The sequence below is a fragment of the Zootoca vivipara genome, chromosome 3 (assembly GCF_963506605.1).
Source record: "Zootoca vivipara chromosome 3, rZooViv1.1, whole genome shotgun sequence".
NCBI classification, from domain to species: Eukaryota; Metazoa; Chordata; class Lepidosauria; order Squamata; family Lacertidae; genus Zootoca; species Zootoca vivipara.
In genome coordinates, this window is record NC_083278.1 from 29,216,298 (window position 1) to 29,232,538 (window position 16,241).

The 16,241-nt window shown below is 44.3% G+C and overlaps 1 protein-coding gene across 2 annotated transcripts in view; it reads right to left on the reverse strand.

Annotated features, from left to right (window-relative positions):
• Positions 1 to 661: 661 nt before the first annotated feature.
• The window catches only part of NBAS (NBAS subunit of NRZ tethering complex), a 175,649-nt gene continuing 160,069 nt past the window's right edge, over positions 662 to 16,241 (reverse strand). Inside the window, exons 50-51 of one of the 2 annotated variants that reach the window (XM_035109824.2) lie at positions 14,374 to 14,502; positions 662 to 2,660 (exon numbers count right to left, since the gene is read on the reverse strand). In XM_035109824.2, coding sequence (XP_034965715.2) covers positions 2,385 to 2,660; positions 14,374 to 14,502 — 405 coding nt within the window. In that variant the 3' untranslated portion in view covers positions 662 to 2,384. The remainder of the gene's footprint in view (positions 2,661 to 14,373; positions 14,503 to 16,241) is intronic. The other variant, XM_035109823.2, reaches the window with a different exon arrangement.

Here is a 16,241-nt window from a genome sequence, read left to right on the forward strand (position 1 = left end):
TATTAGGGTGGCATCTGGTTGATGACTTGATTACATGTTGAGAATCTTGTATGAGGAATTGTGATTAATAAATTTTATAAAGCTGTAAGAACGACCCGTAGGTGAACTTGTCCAAGTCTTATGAAGAACGGTTGAGGGAGTTGGGCATTTTTGGCCTGGATAAGAGGAGATATGATAGCCATGTGGAGGATGGAGCAAGGTTGTTTTTTGCTGCTCCAGAGGGTAGGACTTGAACCAATGGCTTCAAGTGACAAGAAAGGAGATTCTGACTAAATATCAGGAAGACCTTTCTGACATTAAAAGCGGTTTGACACTGGAACAGACTCCCTCAAAAAGCGGTGGATTCTCCATCGTTGGAGGTTTTTAAGAAGAGGTTGGGTGGCCACCTGTCAGGATGCTTCAGCTGTGTGGGATATAGCTATTAATAATAAAACGACATGTGCCATTAAGGCAAGACGGGGAATATGCAGGAGAAATGATTTTGAGGAGATATGGAGGTTGCCTGTGGAATTTGTACTGTTAAAACGGAAAGGGGTCAACAAAACCATCACAAGAGGTGTTGAAACTTTGGGAGGTTGGATGGTTACAATGGAATGGCCTCGGTGGTGGGGTGCACATTTTCATTTTTACTTATATTTATGATTATTTGTTTTAAAAAAGAAAGGAAAGGGGGGGAAAGTAGGAGAATTGTTTTCAAATTTAAGTAAAGTGGAGGTATACAAAAATAAACATTATTTTCTATCTTACAAAAAAAGGATGCATCAGCTGAGATTCCTGCACAGCAGGGGGTTGGACTAGATGACCCTTTGGGTCACCTTCCAACTCTACAATGCTATTATCATGTTTCCCCTCCTCCTTAATTTGTGATACGCAACAGATTGCTGACATGCTGTATTTGCGGTCAATAGTATCGACCATTCTCCTCACAGCTTTTTGGGGTTGTTTATGCTATAACACACATTCCAGCATAAAACTGGTAGTATGGCCACTATTATTCCATGGTATACATTTAATTGATGATGGAGTGATTCACAGGCCCTCCATATTATGTTCTATTATGTGTGCTGGCGCATTCAGTAAAGGGGCCACTTATTCCTTTTCGGTGCTTACACTGGTGTGTGAATGTTACAAGCTTTTTACAGTAAAAAAAAGCCTTTTAAACATTATGCCTGTCACACGGACCACATATGTGTGTGGGGGATGCTGTTGGCAGCCTCATTATGCAGTCAAATGTTTAAAGTGGCCCTCAACTTTAGAGCATTCCAATCCTCATTTATTTTCAGATCGCCTTTTTCCAGAAATGCTCAGAATACCGTAAGCGTGATGCCCACATGCACTCTGCTGCTCAGTGTGCACAAAAAACAAATGTGCAGAAAGCTGATAATCTGAAATGGCTTCCCACACAATTCCAGCGATTTCCCCCAATCCATTGCAATTGCCTCCTTTTTCTCCGGGTTGCGATTGCATGCTGGGATTTTTTTTTTAAAAAGGCCACTGACAGAAATGCCTTGCCAGGTGGGAACAACCCCAAGGTCAGTTTTGATTCCGAAGTGCTTACTGCACAGCAAAACGCTTGTGTGAATGGGCATCCCAGGTCACTTTCAGTTTAAAGGTCTGTAGGTTGGGTCTGTGTATGGAGATAACATGGATGGAGTTCCCTCTTCCGCCTGTCTACAAAAGTAGGTCTATTATTGCTCCCACACCAAATGAAGAAATGCACTTCCCTCTCAAGAAAACAGAAATGCTTCAGTTATGTGCTCAATGATCACAACAGATTTGATAATACAGAGCAAGCCTTCTGAGAATGTACACAATCTAGCAGTAGAATCAATTTATCAGCAAGATGTTATATTTTCGGGGAAAGGAAGAAGCCACATAACAAAAGCAGCTCGAGTTGGTTGAAAAGAAAGCCTTTAATTAACACAATGCATTGCAATTAAATTTAGAAATTAACTTCCAAACAGCTTAAAGTGCAAACTCTTAAGATGCCCTGAACATTCTGCTCCCTTTGAAGTGAGGGGATTAGTCCTATTCAACTCCTTTAATTTATATCTATATGTTTATACTGGAGGTGAAGGTGTGGAGCATCGTTGCTGTCCATTGTGGCACGAATTGGAAAACGTTTCTTTACCCAAATAGAATTCTTGGGTTGCACTGAATACACTCCAACCTGCTGATGTAAGCTATAACTTAGGAAAAGAGCTAGGGATAGGACGGGTAACACTGCAAGGAAGTATGCACATTGTTAGGATTTTATGCAACGCAAAGGAGCAATGATTATTTCGAAGGATAGCCTTTCAAACGATGTCTCTTTGGAAACATCTTTCCACCTGAAAAGTAGTACGTAGTTTAGGCACCAAGTATAACTTTAAAGGCTTAGCCATTTAAATCCAGCGGCGAACAGCTGCAAGGGCTGCTCCAAAGGTCCGGAGTGCAGGATGCGTTCCTTTATAAGCCATCAGGAGGGAACCTGCCTCTGCAACAAAACCTGCTCCTTGCAGCTGCTTTGCTATTTCTTCTATATCCCAGCGTCCTTCCTCTTGCTTGGCCAGCAAGTGGTTAATCAGGTGGGGATAAAGGACAGTGGAGATGCAGTCTGCAACCAAGTTCTCATCCAGGAGCAAGGAAAGAAGTTCGGAGTCACAGTTGGAATCGTCAGCCTATACGGGAGGGCAAAAGAACACAACACAAAGATAATCTTATCAAAAAGGACCAGTACAGTTCTCCAGGACTTCATCATGCGAATATGTAGTTGGTGTTCATGCGTGTTCAGTCAGCCCACCCCAAAATACAATTTTTTGCCCTTGCACAAGGGTTGGCACCCTTAAGATCAATCCCACAAGCTTTAGTTTGTTTGCAAGAGTGCTTCATGAGGTTGTGAACCTCAACCTACCGCTGATTTCCAGATGAGTTGGTGGCAAAACTGGCTTCCAGCAGACTAAGCTAGTTTGACTGCCAGTACAGCAAGCTTAAGTGATTTGTGAACAGCATGCCCTGTCCCTACAATATATCCAAAACCTATCAGGTAAGGTGAATTGACTCTAAAGCTGGCCTCATGCTGATATGTGCATATCTGTATATCTTATTTAAAGGTTAGCTGATTTAGCAGGGTGCTGTCATAGAATGCCACACTTGTTTTAAACAGAACAAAGCACACTTTCAACCTCCAGGTAAAAAACGAATGAAGAAGCCATTAGAAGATGCACATAAAAAAGCCAATCCACACTCTAAGATGCTGCATAAAACCTCACTCATCCACAAGTGCAACTCCAGCAGATTAAACACTAATTATCCAACTATGTTTAGTAAGAGCGAATTCCTCTTTGTCTGGCATATGTTTTAAAAAGATATAGAAACATATATTGTTGCTACTCAGTGTGTGGCCACTTTCTGTATTCTGATGACTGCCACAGCAGGAAGAATTATTCAGGTGGCAGCAGCCGAAATGTCCTGTGGTCCCCCACTGTTGACAGAAATGCTTCAATGGTCCGTGATGACTCCACAGTGGAAATTATTTAGAATTACAGCTTGTCTTATCTCAATGGTTCAGTGTATAACACAGAGTGGTCTCCAGCCCAGCAGCCGGATGCCTGGGCAACACTCGCTCAGCAGGGAGGGCAGCTGCTGAATGGGAGGGAGGCAGCGCCAGTCTCCCCCTTGAGCTACTGCAAAATGGCCTGAATCCCAGCCTTCAAACCACAGTCATCACCAAATCAGATGGACTTCCTATGGGAGAGGGAGCAAGCTTGTTTTCTCCTGCTCTGGAGGATAGGACTCTAACCAATGGCTTCAAGTTACAAGAAAGGAGAGTCCAACTAAACATCAGGAAGAACTTTCTGACAGTAAGAGCTGTTGGACAGTGGGATGGTCTCTCTCGGGAGGTTGTGGACTCTCCTTCCTGGGAGGTTTTAAAGAAGAAGTTGGATGGTCATCTCTCATGGATGCTTCAGCTGAGATTCTTGCAGTTCAGGGGTTGGACTAGATGACCCTGGGGATCACTTCCAACACTACAATTCTATGATTCTACAAGTAAGTAGGTTTGGGTACTTCATTATGAATACTTTGTACAAAAGAAACATGCTAATTCTACTTTAAGTACGGCATAGTAGCTGCATAGTTGCACAGATGGCGCTGTGGTCTAAACCACTGAACCTCTCAGACTTGTCCGATCAGATTAGTGGTTTGAATCCCCATGACGGAGTGAGCTCCCGTTGCTCTGTCCCAGCTCCTGTCAACCTAGCAGTTCAAAAGCACACCAGTGCAAGCAGATAAATAGGTACCGCTGTGGCGGGGCGGCAAATGGTGTTTCCATGCGCTCTGGCACTCATCATGGTGTCCTGTTGCACCAGAAGCGGCTTAGTCATGTTGGCCACATGACCCGGAAAGCTGTCTGTGGACAAACACCGGCTCTCTCGGCCTGAAGCGATATGAACATTGTACCCCATAGTGGCCTTTGACTGGACTTAGCCATCCATGCTTTTATTTAGCTTTTTAGTAGCTGCATAATGCCTACTGGTGTCATGGTGACTGCAAAGTTCTTCATTGGCGCCCCCAGGCAGGACCCCACACTCTGAGCTTTCATCAAGTCACATCCCCCACTTATTTGTTTCATTCAGACTGAATGCCAAGGTTATTCCTTTGCTTCACTGACTTTCCATCCGTTGACAATCTGAAAGTTATGTGCTAGTGGAGGGGGCGGCGTTTCCCAGGTTTGCAAACTGTGCCCACAAATGCACAATCCTAACCACGTCTACTCAGAAGGGCTTGTTGGAATGCAGTGATGCTTACTCCTGAGTAAGTGGAGTTAGGAGTGCATTCTGATCCCTAAATACTGAATTTAAAGAATAAATACAGACACACTGAGAGAAGAGGTGCTAACGTATTTGCTTATTTGAAGGAATGATCCCAACAAACCCCTACTATCGCATGGAATTATAGTTTCATTTCAAGAAGGCGAAGAAAAGCAGATGAATGCCAATGTACTGGAATCCTGGATCCATGTGCTGTCTGGGCTCTGATGTTTGATAATTCTGAAGCCTGCACTAAAGACAGGTGGAGAAAACCAGAGGAGTTCTCAATTAAACATGCAGGCAAGAGGAGTGTCTGGGCAATTCACTAGTGGTTTTTGCCCATCTCTCTCCCCAGAGGATAATTTCTGCTCATCCCTCTCTCAACTCCTAGGTGAAGATTAACTGCCAAGGAGAGAGCTAAACAATAACAGACCAGCCAGAAGCTCCTCTTTCTCTCTCTGTGACTGCAGTCCTCTCCAGCTTTCTCTGCTTTCTGTCAGCAGGGGAGCCTAAAAAATTCTCAGCAGGCAAGAGGCGGGCGGCTCTTGTCTGGCAAACGTAATGTGTAGCCTGCCTCTTAGTTGATGCAGCTACCAAAAGAAAACAAGGGAAGGGAAACAGATCTGGCTGGAGGGCTGCAGCTGGAAAAGAGGGACCTAAGGACCCTTAGTGACTTGCTTGGCACCTGTTGAATTGGGCACCTTTTTCTGTCATCACAGAACAACGAAAAAATGGTGTCCAATTAGAAACAAACATTGGATTCTACCAGTGGCTGGGAATGACGAATTGGGAGCAGACTTGTAGTGTGCTCATAATGATGCTTCCTTTACTATCTGGCCCTGCAGGTTTACCAGTCCCACGCCTGATGTTGTATGACATCAGTTGATCGGCAGGTGGGTGTGGCTTGAGTCAAAGCATGCTGCGGGTCAACCAGGGAAGAAATGCCCACTTAAGCCCAAGGGCTAGAGGTTCCCCATTGCTGCTTTTAGGGGAAAGAGGAATGCAGACATAGGGGAGGCATGCTGAACAGAAATGCAAAATAAGGGGCAAATATGCAAAGGTATTTTGCCAACCTAGCAATTCAAAAGCACGCCAAAGTGCAAGTAGATAAATAGGTACCACTCCAGCGGGAAGGTAAATGATGTTTCCGTGCACTGCTCTGGTTTTTTTCTGGAAAAACTGTCTGCAGACAAATGTCGGCTCCCTCGGCCAGTAAAGCAAGATGAGTGCCGCAACCCCATAGTCGTTTGTGACTAGACTTAACTGTTAGGGGTCCTTTACCTTTACCTTTTTTATGGAAAGGTATTAGAACATTAAGAGTCACATGGTATTCCCCCCACTTCTTTTCAATAGGTGTCTTGAGGGCCAATCTTTTAATACTTAACTTTTAAGATTATTAATAGGAAAGCCGCCACTCACCTTAGGTTTTATTTTATAGACTTACACAATGCAAACGGTGAGGACTATAACAAGCTAAACAACAACGAGATCCCATTAAATGCTGAAAGCACATGATTGTGCCGGGGATCTGCAGTTTCAGGTGGCCTTGACCCAAGAGCACTGCACATATGGTGTGCCCACTGCAACACCACGCAAGGTATGTTTCTGCACAGCAGGCAGGAAATGTTTTGGGCTATAATTGATGCTCATTTATTTAGCCAGGTGAATGTGAAAAACTCACACAGAGCGAAATCTGTTTCCGAAGCAGTGGAAAGGCGAGGCTTAAGGACAAAGGCATTATTGAAAAATGGAAAAGCTTCCCAAAGAAAGAACTGGGATAAAGCTGTTTGCTCCGAAACCACTGCCCATGCAAGAGAAAAAGAATTAAGTTGGAGAACTATTTAATTGTTATTTAGCTTATTAACATAGGATCAGTATAAGAAATCCGCAGCTAAAGCTCATTTTCATTTTCCAAATGTTCTCCTTTAATGTTTTATATTTATAAATTTGATTGGAAAACAAGCCAACTGTGTCAGATGTAACCTTCAATACTCTGGCAATGAATATAAAATACTATGAGAAGTGGCCCATTGCCAGCAATGATTTTTTTTTTGTTAGCTTGTGATGGAAAAGGGTGTTTAAAAGTTTTGTTTTTCCTTTCAGATCTTTTGTGTAGCAACAGCGCTCTGCAGAAGCTACAAAAGATGGGTGGAAGTAAGAGATAATGCTTAATAAAGATACAGGGCATGATCACATCATCCCTCACCTCACCTGCGTGCAATGGGCTCTGTGCACAGGGGTCTTCTGTTGCCAACCCTTCTGTGAGCAGAAAGCTCACCCCATCTCCACCCCCATAGTTCAGCCTGGACACTGAGGGCCAGCTCCGAGGGCCTTCTGGCAGTTCCCTCACTGCAAGAAGTGAAGCTACAAGGAGCCAGGCAGAGGGCCTTTTCGGTGGTGGCACCCGCCCTGTGGAATGCCCTCCCATTAGATGTCAAGGAAATAAACAACTAGCTGACTTTTAGAAGACATCTGAAGGCAGCCCTGTTTAGGGAAGATTGTAATGTTTGATCATATTTTTATATTCTATTGGAAGCCACCCAGAGTGGCTGGGGAAACCCAGCCAGATAGGCGTGGAATAAATAAATAAATACTAAATAAATAAATAAAATAATTATATCTCATGAGGCAAAGTTCAAGATTCTCATTTTATTTGGGTCCAGGATACTATAAGGCGCACCTGATCCTTATATCCCTGAGTCTCTGTTAGGGGTCCCCCATAGCACAGGAGCATTGCTGGTAACTACTGGAAGCTGAGCATTTAGTATTGTGGGCCTGATTCCGTGAAACTCGCCCCCATTTGAGACCTCCTCCCTATTAAACTGCAGGTGCTTGACGAGCTTTCTATTTCAGCAGGTATTTTAGGTAAGTTGCATTATGATGTCTACTGTCTGAACTTAACGCTTCGTTTGCTTTAAACATTATATTATTTTGATTGATGGTTTGTTCTATTAATCGTATTGTAAACTGCCTGGTGAAAATGATCTCATTTCCTATGAATATTAGAAATCTATTATTATTATTATTATTATTATTATTATTATTATTATTATTATTATTATTAGCAGCCGCAGCAGCAGTATTGGGACAAAATGAGGAAAGTAATACTTGTCTGAAGGGTTAAATATGTAATTTGGAAGCCACTCAGCATTACTCAAAGAAATATTATCCGTCTTAAAACTTTTCCCGCTCATACATCAAAGTTCAAAATAATAATAATAACAATGCAAAACCAGTACGCCTTTTCCTAGAGACAAACTATTCTTAAAAGCAAACATTAGACCCAACTACCACAAACCACTTAAACAGGCAACACTAGAGTTATTTCAATTATTCATTTGCCATATTCATTGTCGGAGAAGGCCTACTTATTTCTGATGAGGGAAAAAAGATGGAATTGGCAGTTTGCAGAAGTTTAGGCAACAACACAAGGATTCTGCAATTTCAGAGAAGCTTGGGAAAGGAGCTGGTCCTTTTACTGCAGGCAAAAGCTGTCGAATTCCTAGCATCAGCACTTTCCAGCAACATCCTTTTAAATGTAAACATCCATAAAGCTGTCAGCATCATGCAACGAATGGCTAAATAATACATTGGATCAGCAAGCGAGCAGTGCATTTCCTCTCCTATAGCTGTGTTTGTAAGATGTGCTAGCTCTGTGTCGGGGAAATCAATAGGCTCTGATTTGCCTTTCCAGATGCTACTTACGATTCTCCTGCTTAATGTAAACAGGGGTTGAGTTTGCGAAAGAAAGCCGCAATACTTTGAAACACAAAAACAAACCCAGCTCAAACAAACACTTAAATTGGCATAAGGAGTGCTCCCACTTTCCTGTTCCACCTTTCCTAACAGCTGAGCTACCATCAATTCTCTTCCTTCGCTGCAGTATTTAGAAAGTCCAGCCTCTTTTGTTAAGATTTGGGAGTGAAACAGAAAGCAACGTTCACGGGCCCTTCCCCAGCTCCCACCTTCTGGATAGGAGAAAATAATATCTTCAGGCGCATATAAAAACAAAAGCCCATCATGGGCAGAAGACCTATGGCCAACATAAAATTACTTATAGGGCCCAGCACCAAAAAAGCCCTGTTAGTTGACACATGGCACAAACGCGATTCGGCGACGTTAAGATGCAGCGATAGACAGGAATCAAGCCCCTTAGTTTTATCAGGCCTCAGTGCAAGCCTTCAGCCAACCTGCTACAACAAATTAAGAGTCTCCATAGGAAGAATGTCTGATCACTGCAGTAAAATTATTTAATGTAAGCTTACTCGGTTATAGTAGGGCCCCATCCCGTTCAGTGTGATACCTGCTTAGGGAGAACCATCTGTGTGACTAAGAAAACAGGAGACACTAGTGTTGGGGGTGGGCAGGGGGAAGGACTGAACTAAAAGCCAGGGGTGTAGTGCGTTTTAATGTCTGACATTTTATTATTATTTATTATTTTTAATGTATATTTATTATTTAATTTTAAAAAGTATAAACCAGGCATCCCCAAACTGCGGCCCTCCAGATGTTTTGGCCTACAACTCCCATGATCCCTAGCTAAGAGGATCAGTGGTCAGGGATGATGGGAATTGTAGCCCAAAACATCTGGAGGGCCGAAGTTTGGGGGTGCCTAGTATAAACATACAGCAAAAAACTATTCCAAATCCAAATATCACCCTGATTCAGATTCAGATTACCCTGAATCTCCTGACTTCCCCCCACCCAATGGTATTATTTACAACTGCATATCAATACTTATCCATTTTTTAAAAAATCCTTCTAAATTATCTATACTTTCCATTACTTTACAAGTAGGATTAAAATCCTGCTAAAGTTTTAACCTGCTTACAGTGGTCTTGTAAATAAATTACAAACTTTCCCCCATTCCTTATTAAAGTTCTTGTCTTCTTGATTTCTGATTTTCCCAGTTAATTTTGACATTTCGGCATAGTTCCATCAACTTGGTTTGCATTTTTTTATTTCTTATATTTTGCTGGAAGCCAAGCAGAGTGGCTGGGGAAACCCAGCCAGATGGGTGGAGTACAAAACAAAACAAAACAAAACAAAACAAACAAAACAAAACAAAACAAAACAAAACAACAACGGGGGAAGGTGCCTGCCGGGGCAATTGCCCTGGCAACATTTTTTTTTGAGGAGGGACGCTGCTCACGCTGCCCTCCCTGATCCAGCTCTGTGCCACTTTGCCAGGCTCGGAATCTGGTAAGATCTCAGCCTTGCAAGGTGGCACAGGGCCCTGTGCCGCTTTGTGAGGCTGGGATCATTCCAGCCTCACAAAGTAGCTCGGGGATGGTGTTGCTCTATTGGGATTGGTGGTGAGGGCTGAGATATAGTGGGCTCTGTTCGCCCTCCAAGGCCCCCGCCCCCCAACATGCAGAAGTGTGCACCCCGGGCACCATGAAAACATACTACACCGCAGCGCTCAAGATTTGATGGATGTTGACCTGTGCCACAAACTAGATATAATGGGTATTGGAGTGCTCTGTAGACTGATATCTGTGGTCTTATATATACTAGCTTTTTGCGCCTTTTCACTCTTGTCTGATGTTCCTAACCCTTCTTTTAGACTTTCTTAGCTTCTTTTGGATTCTTATGGACATCTATCTATCTATCTATCTATCTATCTATCTATCTATCTATCTATCTATCATCTATATTATGTTTTAACTCCTTTCAGTGTTTTTTAAAAGATTTAAATTGATTTTAAAAGATTGTACCCCTCCCTCCTTATGCTGTCCTACGACCGTAATAAAGTGTTGTTGTTGATACTACACCACTGATCAAAGCCAAGTCTCTACCTGCCCCAAACTGCACATTTCTACCTGAAAATAAGAAAATGGCAAACATTCAGTGCAGCGTTAATAAAGCTCTGATTATTTAAATCTTCAAGGCGTAACAATGCAGCAAACAGAAACTTTTTATTTTGCTATCTCAGAATTTTCATTTCAGACACCAGTAGTATTAACATTCCCCTTCATGGATCACTGCCTTGTCGTGGCGAAGGGGCTTAAATAACTTAGAGAAGTTATGTTTTGACCAAACGTGATCCACCTGGAGAAGGAATTGGCAAGCCACTCCAGTATCCCTGCCAAGAAAACTCTATGGACAAAGACAACAGGCATAAAAAAGTTATGACGCTGGAAGATGAGCCCCTCAGGTCGGAAGGCGTCCAACATGCTACTGAGGAAGAGCGGAGGACAAGTACAAGTAGATTCAGAGCTGATGAAGCAGTTGGGCCAAAGATGAAAGGTCGCTCAGTTGCGGATATGCCTGGAAGCGAAAGGAAAGTCCGATGCTGTAAAAAAAAATATTGCATAGGAACCTGGAATGTAAGAACCATGAACCCTGGTAAGCTGGATGTGGTGAAAAATGAGATGGCAAGAATAAATATTGACATCCTGGGCATCAGTGAACTAAAATGGAAGGGAATGGGCGAATTCAGTTCGGGTGACTATCATATCTACTACTGTGGGCAAGAATCCCGTAGAAGAAATGGAGTGGCCCTCATAGTCAACAAAAGAGTGGCAAAAGCTGTAATGGGATGCAATCTCAAAAATGACAGAATGATCTCGATACGAATCCAAGGCAGACCTTTTAACATCACAGTAATCCAAGTTTATGCACCAACTACCGGTGCTGAAGAAAGTGAAATTGACCAGTTCTATGAAGACTTACAACACCTTCTAGAAATGACACCAAAGAAGGATGTTCTTCTCATTACAGGGGATTGGAATGCTAAAGTAGGGAATCAATAGATAAAAGGAACAACTGGCAAGTTTGGCCTTGGAGTTCAAAATGAAGCAGGGCAAAGGCTAATAGAGTTCTGTCAAGAGAACAAGCTGGTCATCACAAACACTCTTTTCCAACAACACAAGAGACGACTCTACACATGGATATCACCAAATGGGCAGCATCGAAATCAGATTGATTATATTCTCTGCAGCCAAAGATGGAGAAGCTCTATACAGTCAGCAAAAACAAGACCTGGAGCTGACTGTAACTCAGATCATCAGCTTCTTATAGCAAAATTCCAGCATAAATTGAAGAAAGTAGGAAAAACCACTGGGTCTGTAAGATACAATCTAAATCAAATCCCTTATGAATACACAGTGGAAGTGAGGAACAGGTTTAAGGATTTAGATTTGGTGGACAGAATGCCTGAAGAACTATGGATGGAGGCTCGTAACGTTATACAGAAGGCAGCAACGAAAACCATCCCAAGGAAAAGGAAATGCAAGAAAGCAAAATGGCTGTCCAACGAGGCCTTACAAATAGCGGAGGAGAGGAGGCAAGCAAAATGCAAGGGAGATAGGGAAAGATACAGGAAACTGAATGCAGATTTCCAAAAAATAGCAAGGAGAGACAAGAGGGTCTTCTTAAATGAGCAATGCAAAGAAATAGAGGGAAACAATAGAATGGGGAAAACCAGAGATCTGTTCAAGAAAATTGGAGATATGAAAGGAACATTTCGTACAAAGATTACCATAATAAAGGACAAAAGTGGTAAGGACCTAACAGAAGCAGAAGACATCAAGAAGAGGTGGCAAGAATACACAGAGGAATTATACCAGAAAGATATGGAGGTCTCGTACACCTCAGGTAGTGTGGTTGCTGACCTTGAGCCAGACATCTTGGAGAGTGAAGTCAAATGGGCCTTAGAAAGCATTGCTAATAACAAGGCCAGTGGAAGTGATGATATTCCAGCTGAACTATTTAAAATTTTAAAAGATGATGCTGTTAAGGTGCTACACCCAATATGCCAGCAAGTTTGGAAAACTCAGCAATGGCCAGAGGATTGGAGAAGATCAGTCTACATCCCAATTCCAAAGAAGGGCAGTGCCAAAGAATGCTCCAACTACCGCACAATTGCGCTCATTTCACACGCTAGCAAGGTTATGCTTAAAATTCTACAAGGCAGGCTTAGGCAGTATGTGGACCGAGAACTCCCAGAAGTGCAAGCTGGATTTCGAAGGGGCAGAGGAACCAGAGACCAAATAGCAAACTTGCGCTGGATTATGGAGAAAGCTAGAGAGTTCCAGAAAAACGTCTACTTCTGCTTCATTGACTATGCAAAAGCCTTTGACTGTGTCGACCACAGCAAACTATGGCAAGTTCTTAAAGAAATGGGAGTGCCTCATCACCTCATCTGTCTCCTGAGAAATCTCTATGTGGGACAAGAAGCTACCGTTAGAACTGGATATGGAATAACTGATTGGTTCAAAATTGGGAAAGGAGTACGACAAGGTTGTATATTGTCTCCCTGCTTATTTAATTTATATGCGGAATTCATCATGCGAAAGGCTGGACTAGATGAATCCCAAACCGGAATTAAAATTGCCGGAAGAAATATCAACAACCTCAGATATGCAGATGACACAACCTTGATGGCAGAAAGTGAGGAGGAATTAAAGAACCTTCTAATGAGGGTGAAAGAGGAGAACGCAAAATATGGTCTGAAGCTCAACATCAAAAAAACCAAGATCATGGCCACTGGTCCCATCACTTCCTGGCAAATAGAAGGGGAAGAAATGGAGGCAGTGAGAGATTTTACTTTCTTGGGCTCCTTGATCACTGCAGATGGTGACAGCAGTCCCGAAATTAAAAGACGCCTGCTTCTTGGCAGAAAAGCAATGACAAACCTAGACAGCATCTTAAAAAGCAGAGACATCACCTTGCCTACAAAGGTCTGTATAGTTAAAGCTATGGTTTTCCCAGTAGTGATGTATGGAAGTGAGAGCTGGACCATAAAGAAGGCTGATCGCCGAAGAATTGATGCTTTTGAATTATGGTGCTGGAGGAGACTCTTGAGAGTCCCATGGACTGCAAGAAGATCAAACCTATCCATTCTTAAGGAAATCAGCCCTGAGTGCTCACTGGAAGGACAGATCGTGAAGCTGAGGCTCCAATACTTTGGCCACCTCATGAGAAGAGAAGAATCCTTGGAAAAGACCTTGATGTTGGGAAAGATGGAGGGCACTAGGAGAAGGGGACGTCAGAGGACAAGATGGTTGGACAGTGTTCTCCAAGCTACGAACATGAGTCTGACCAAACTGCGGGAGGCAGTGGAAGACAGGAGTGCCTGGCGTGCTCTGGTCCATGGGGTCACGAAGAGTCGGACACGACTAAACGACTAAACAACAAAACAACAACAGTATTAACATTTGCATTAGCCGAATACTTCTGCCACATCCACAGGGAACAACTACAGACAAAACCGCTATATATACTTCAAGATATTCATATTTATAGAGCGTTAATGGCTTACGCATAAAACAACCAAGCAACCGAAGCATGAAGCAGCCACAAAGGTCTTTTGTTATTTTGCTATATATAACTGGTTCAGCAGATAACATAAAATAATGATGATGATGATGGTGATGATGATAAAAGATTGTTAGTTTTAATCACCTTGAGCACATAAAGAGCGCGGCCTAACTGTATGGTTCTGCAGATTGCAGACACAAAAGCTTTCGAAAGTCATAATAACGGTAACAGACTCAAGGGGCCTGGTTTCCTGCATGAAGATAAAAGAGCTAATTTATTACCTGAAACGAGAAAGGATGGTTAATTCAGCTGTTCATACCTTAGCAATAGCCATTATCTGCTCCAGTGCCACAGAGTGAAGATCTTGATCTCTGCTTTCCAGAAGCAGCTTCAGGGATGGCAGCAGAAGGGACTGGTCGAGGAGCAGCAAACTGAAATCTTTTATGCACTGAAAAAAGCAAAGGAAATCTTGCGTAGTCAGGCATCAGGAGGGACGGGAACAAAGGGACACAACTCGAACTCGAGTTCAAGACAACCTTGCGTCAAGTGTAAAATGAAAGTCAAACATTTTAAAACAAACTTAGGGGTGGGCGGGGAGAGAGAAAGGAGGAACACCCTCCAGTGGAAATTAAGCCTGAGACGTCTAAAGAATAAATCGAGTAAAAGAGATTGCTTGCTGCACTGTAGATAAAAAGCGACCTGGGGATTCCTATTATGTGATCTGCACAGAGAAGAATCAAATCACTTACTGTGCCTGTGCACATCAAGAGAGAAGGCAGCCAGACACTAAAGAGAGTTTCACAGTTTTATGTAAGAGCTGCTTCTCCTTCTCCTCCTCCTCCTCCTCCTCCTCCAGCACATGACTTGAGAGCATGTGTATGCTACAGTCCAGGGTTGGGGAACTTTTGGCCTTCCACACATTGCTGAAGTACAGCTCTCATCTGCCCTAACCAGCATGGCCAATGGCTAAGGATGATGGGAGTTGTAGTTCAGAAACATCCAGAGAGCCAAAATTCCCCCACACCTTCCACTGCTAGTGGCTGGCCATTCTTTCGCCGCCACATCCTCCTCCTGTTGGGAAATGAAGTACAGTGGTACCTCGCAAGACGAATGCCTCGCACAACGGAAAACTCGCAAGACGAAAGAGTTTCGCGTTGCGCGAGGGACTCGCAAGACGGCGAGGTTTTCTATGGCTGCCGCTTCATCTTGCGAAGCGCGGCCATAGAATGTAGTGCAGGAAGACGGCAAAGGAAGATCAGCTGTCAGCGCGGGAAGCTGACAGCTAATCTTCCTTTGCCAGGGGGGACGGAGCCGAAGCGCGGCAGTGCGGTGGCTGCCCCAGCCTGTCTTCCCCTTGGCTCGGGGAAGACAGGCGGGGGCAAGCGGTGCCCGCCGTGCTTCAGCTCCATCCCCCGGAGCCGAAGCGCGGCGGTGCAGTGGCTGCCCCCGCACAGCCAGCATGGGGTGGGGCTTTGGAGAAGTCGCAGCGCTTCTCCAAAGCCCTGTCTGATGCTCCCGGGTGTCCTCGGCGTGGCGGCGTGGCACCCGGGAGCATTCTCCGAAGCCCCGTCCGATGCCGGGGAAGACAGGCGGGAGGCAGCGGCGGGGGGGGGGGGGAAGCGCTTCTCCCCCCCCCCGCCTCGCACACAGCCGGCATCAGACGGGGCTTCAGAGAAGGTCTCCGAAGGCCCGTCCCATGCCGGCTGTGTGCGAGGCGGGGGGGGGGAGAAGTGCCTCTCCCCCCCCGCTGCCTCGCACACAACCGGCATCGGACGCTGCGCCTTCTCCGAAGCCCCATCCCATGCCGCCGCCAGTCCCCCGGAGCCCATAGGAACACATTGATTAAGTTTCAATGCATTCCTATGGGAAACCGCGACTTGCAAGACGAATTTTTCGTAGGATGAATTGAGTCCTGGAACGAATTAAATTCGTCTTACGAGGCACCACTGTACCCAGCAGCCTGAGATGTGAGGAGATTGTGCTGTTTCTATGTCAGGTAACTGGCTGCAGCACCCTCACTTCCTCCCCTGCCCTGTCTCTCCCACTGAACACCTCTCCTCTTTCTGCCGGGAAAGAAAAGGCCCTGTGGCTTTGAGCCTCAGCAGCTCCTCCTCTGGCCACCTTGCTCTGCATTGTCCCCCAAGGGCCAAGGGATGGCCACTGGGCTGCAACATATGCCAAAGTTCA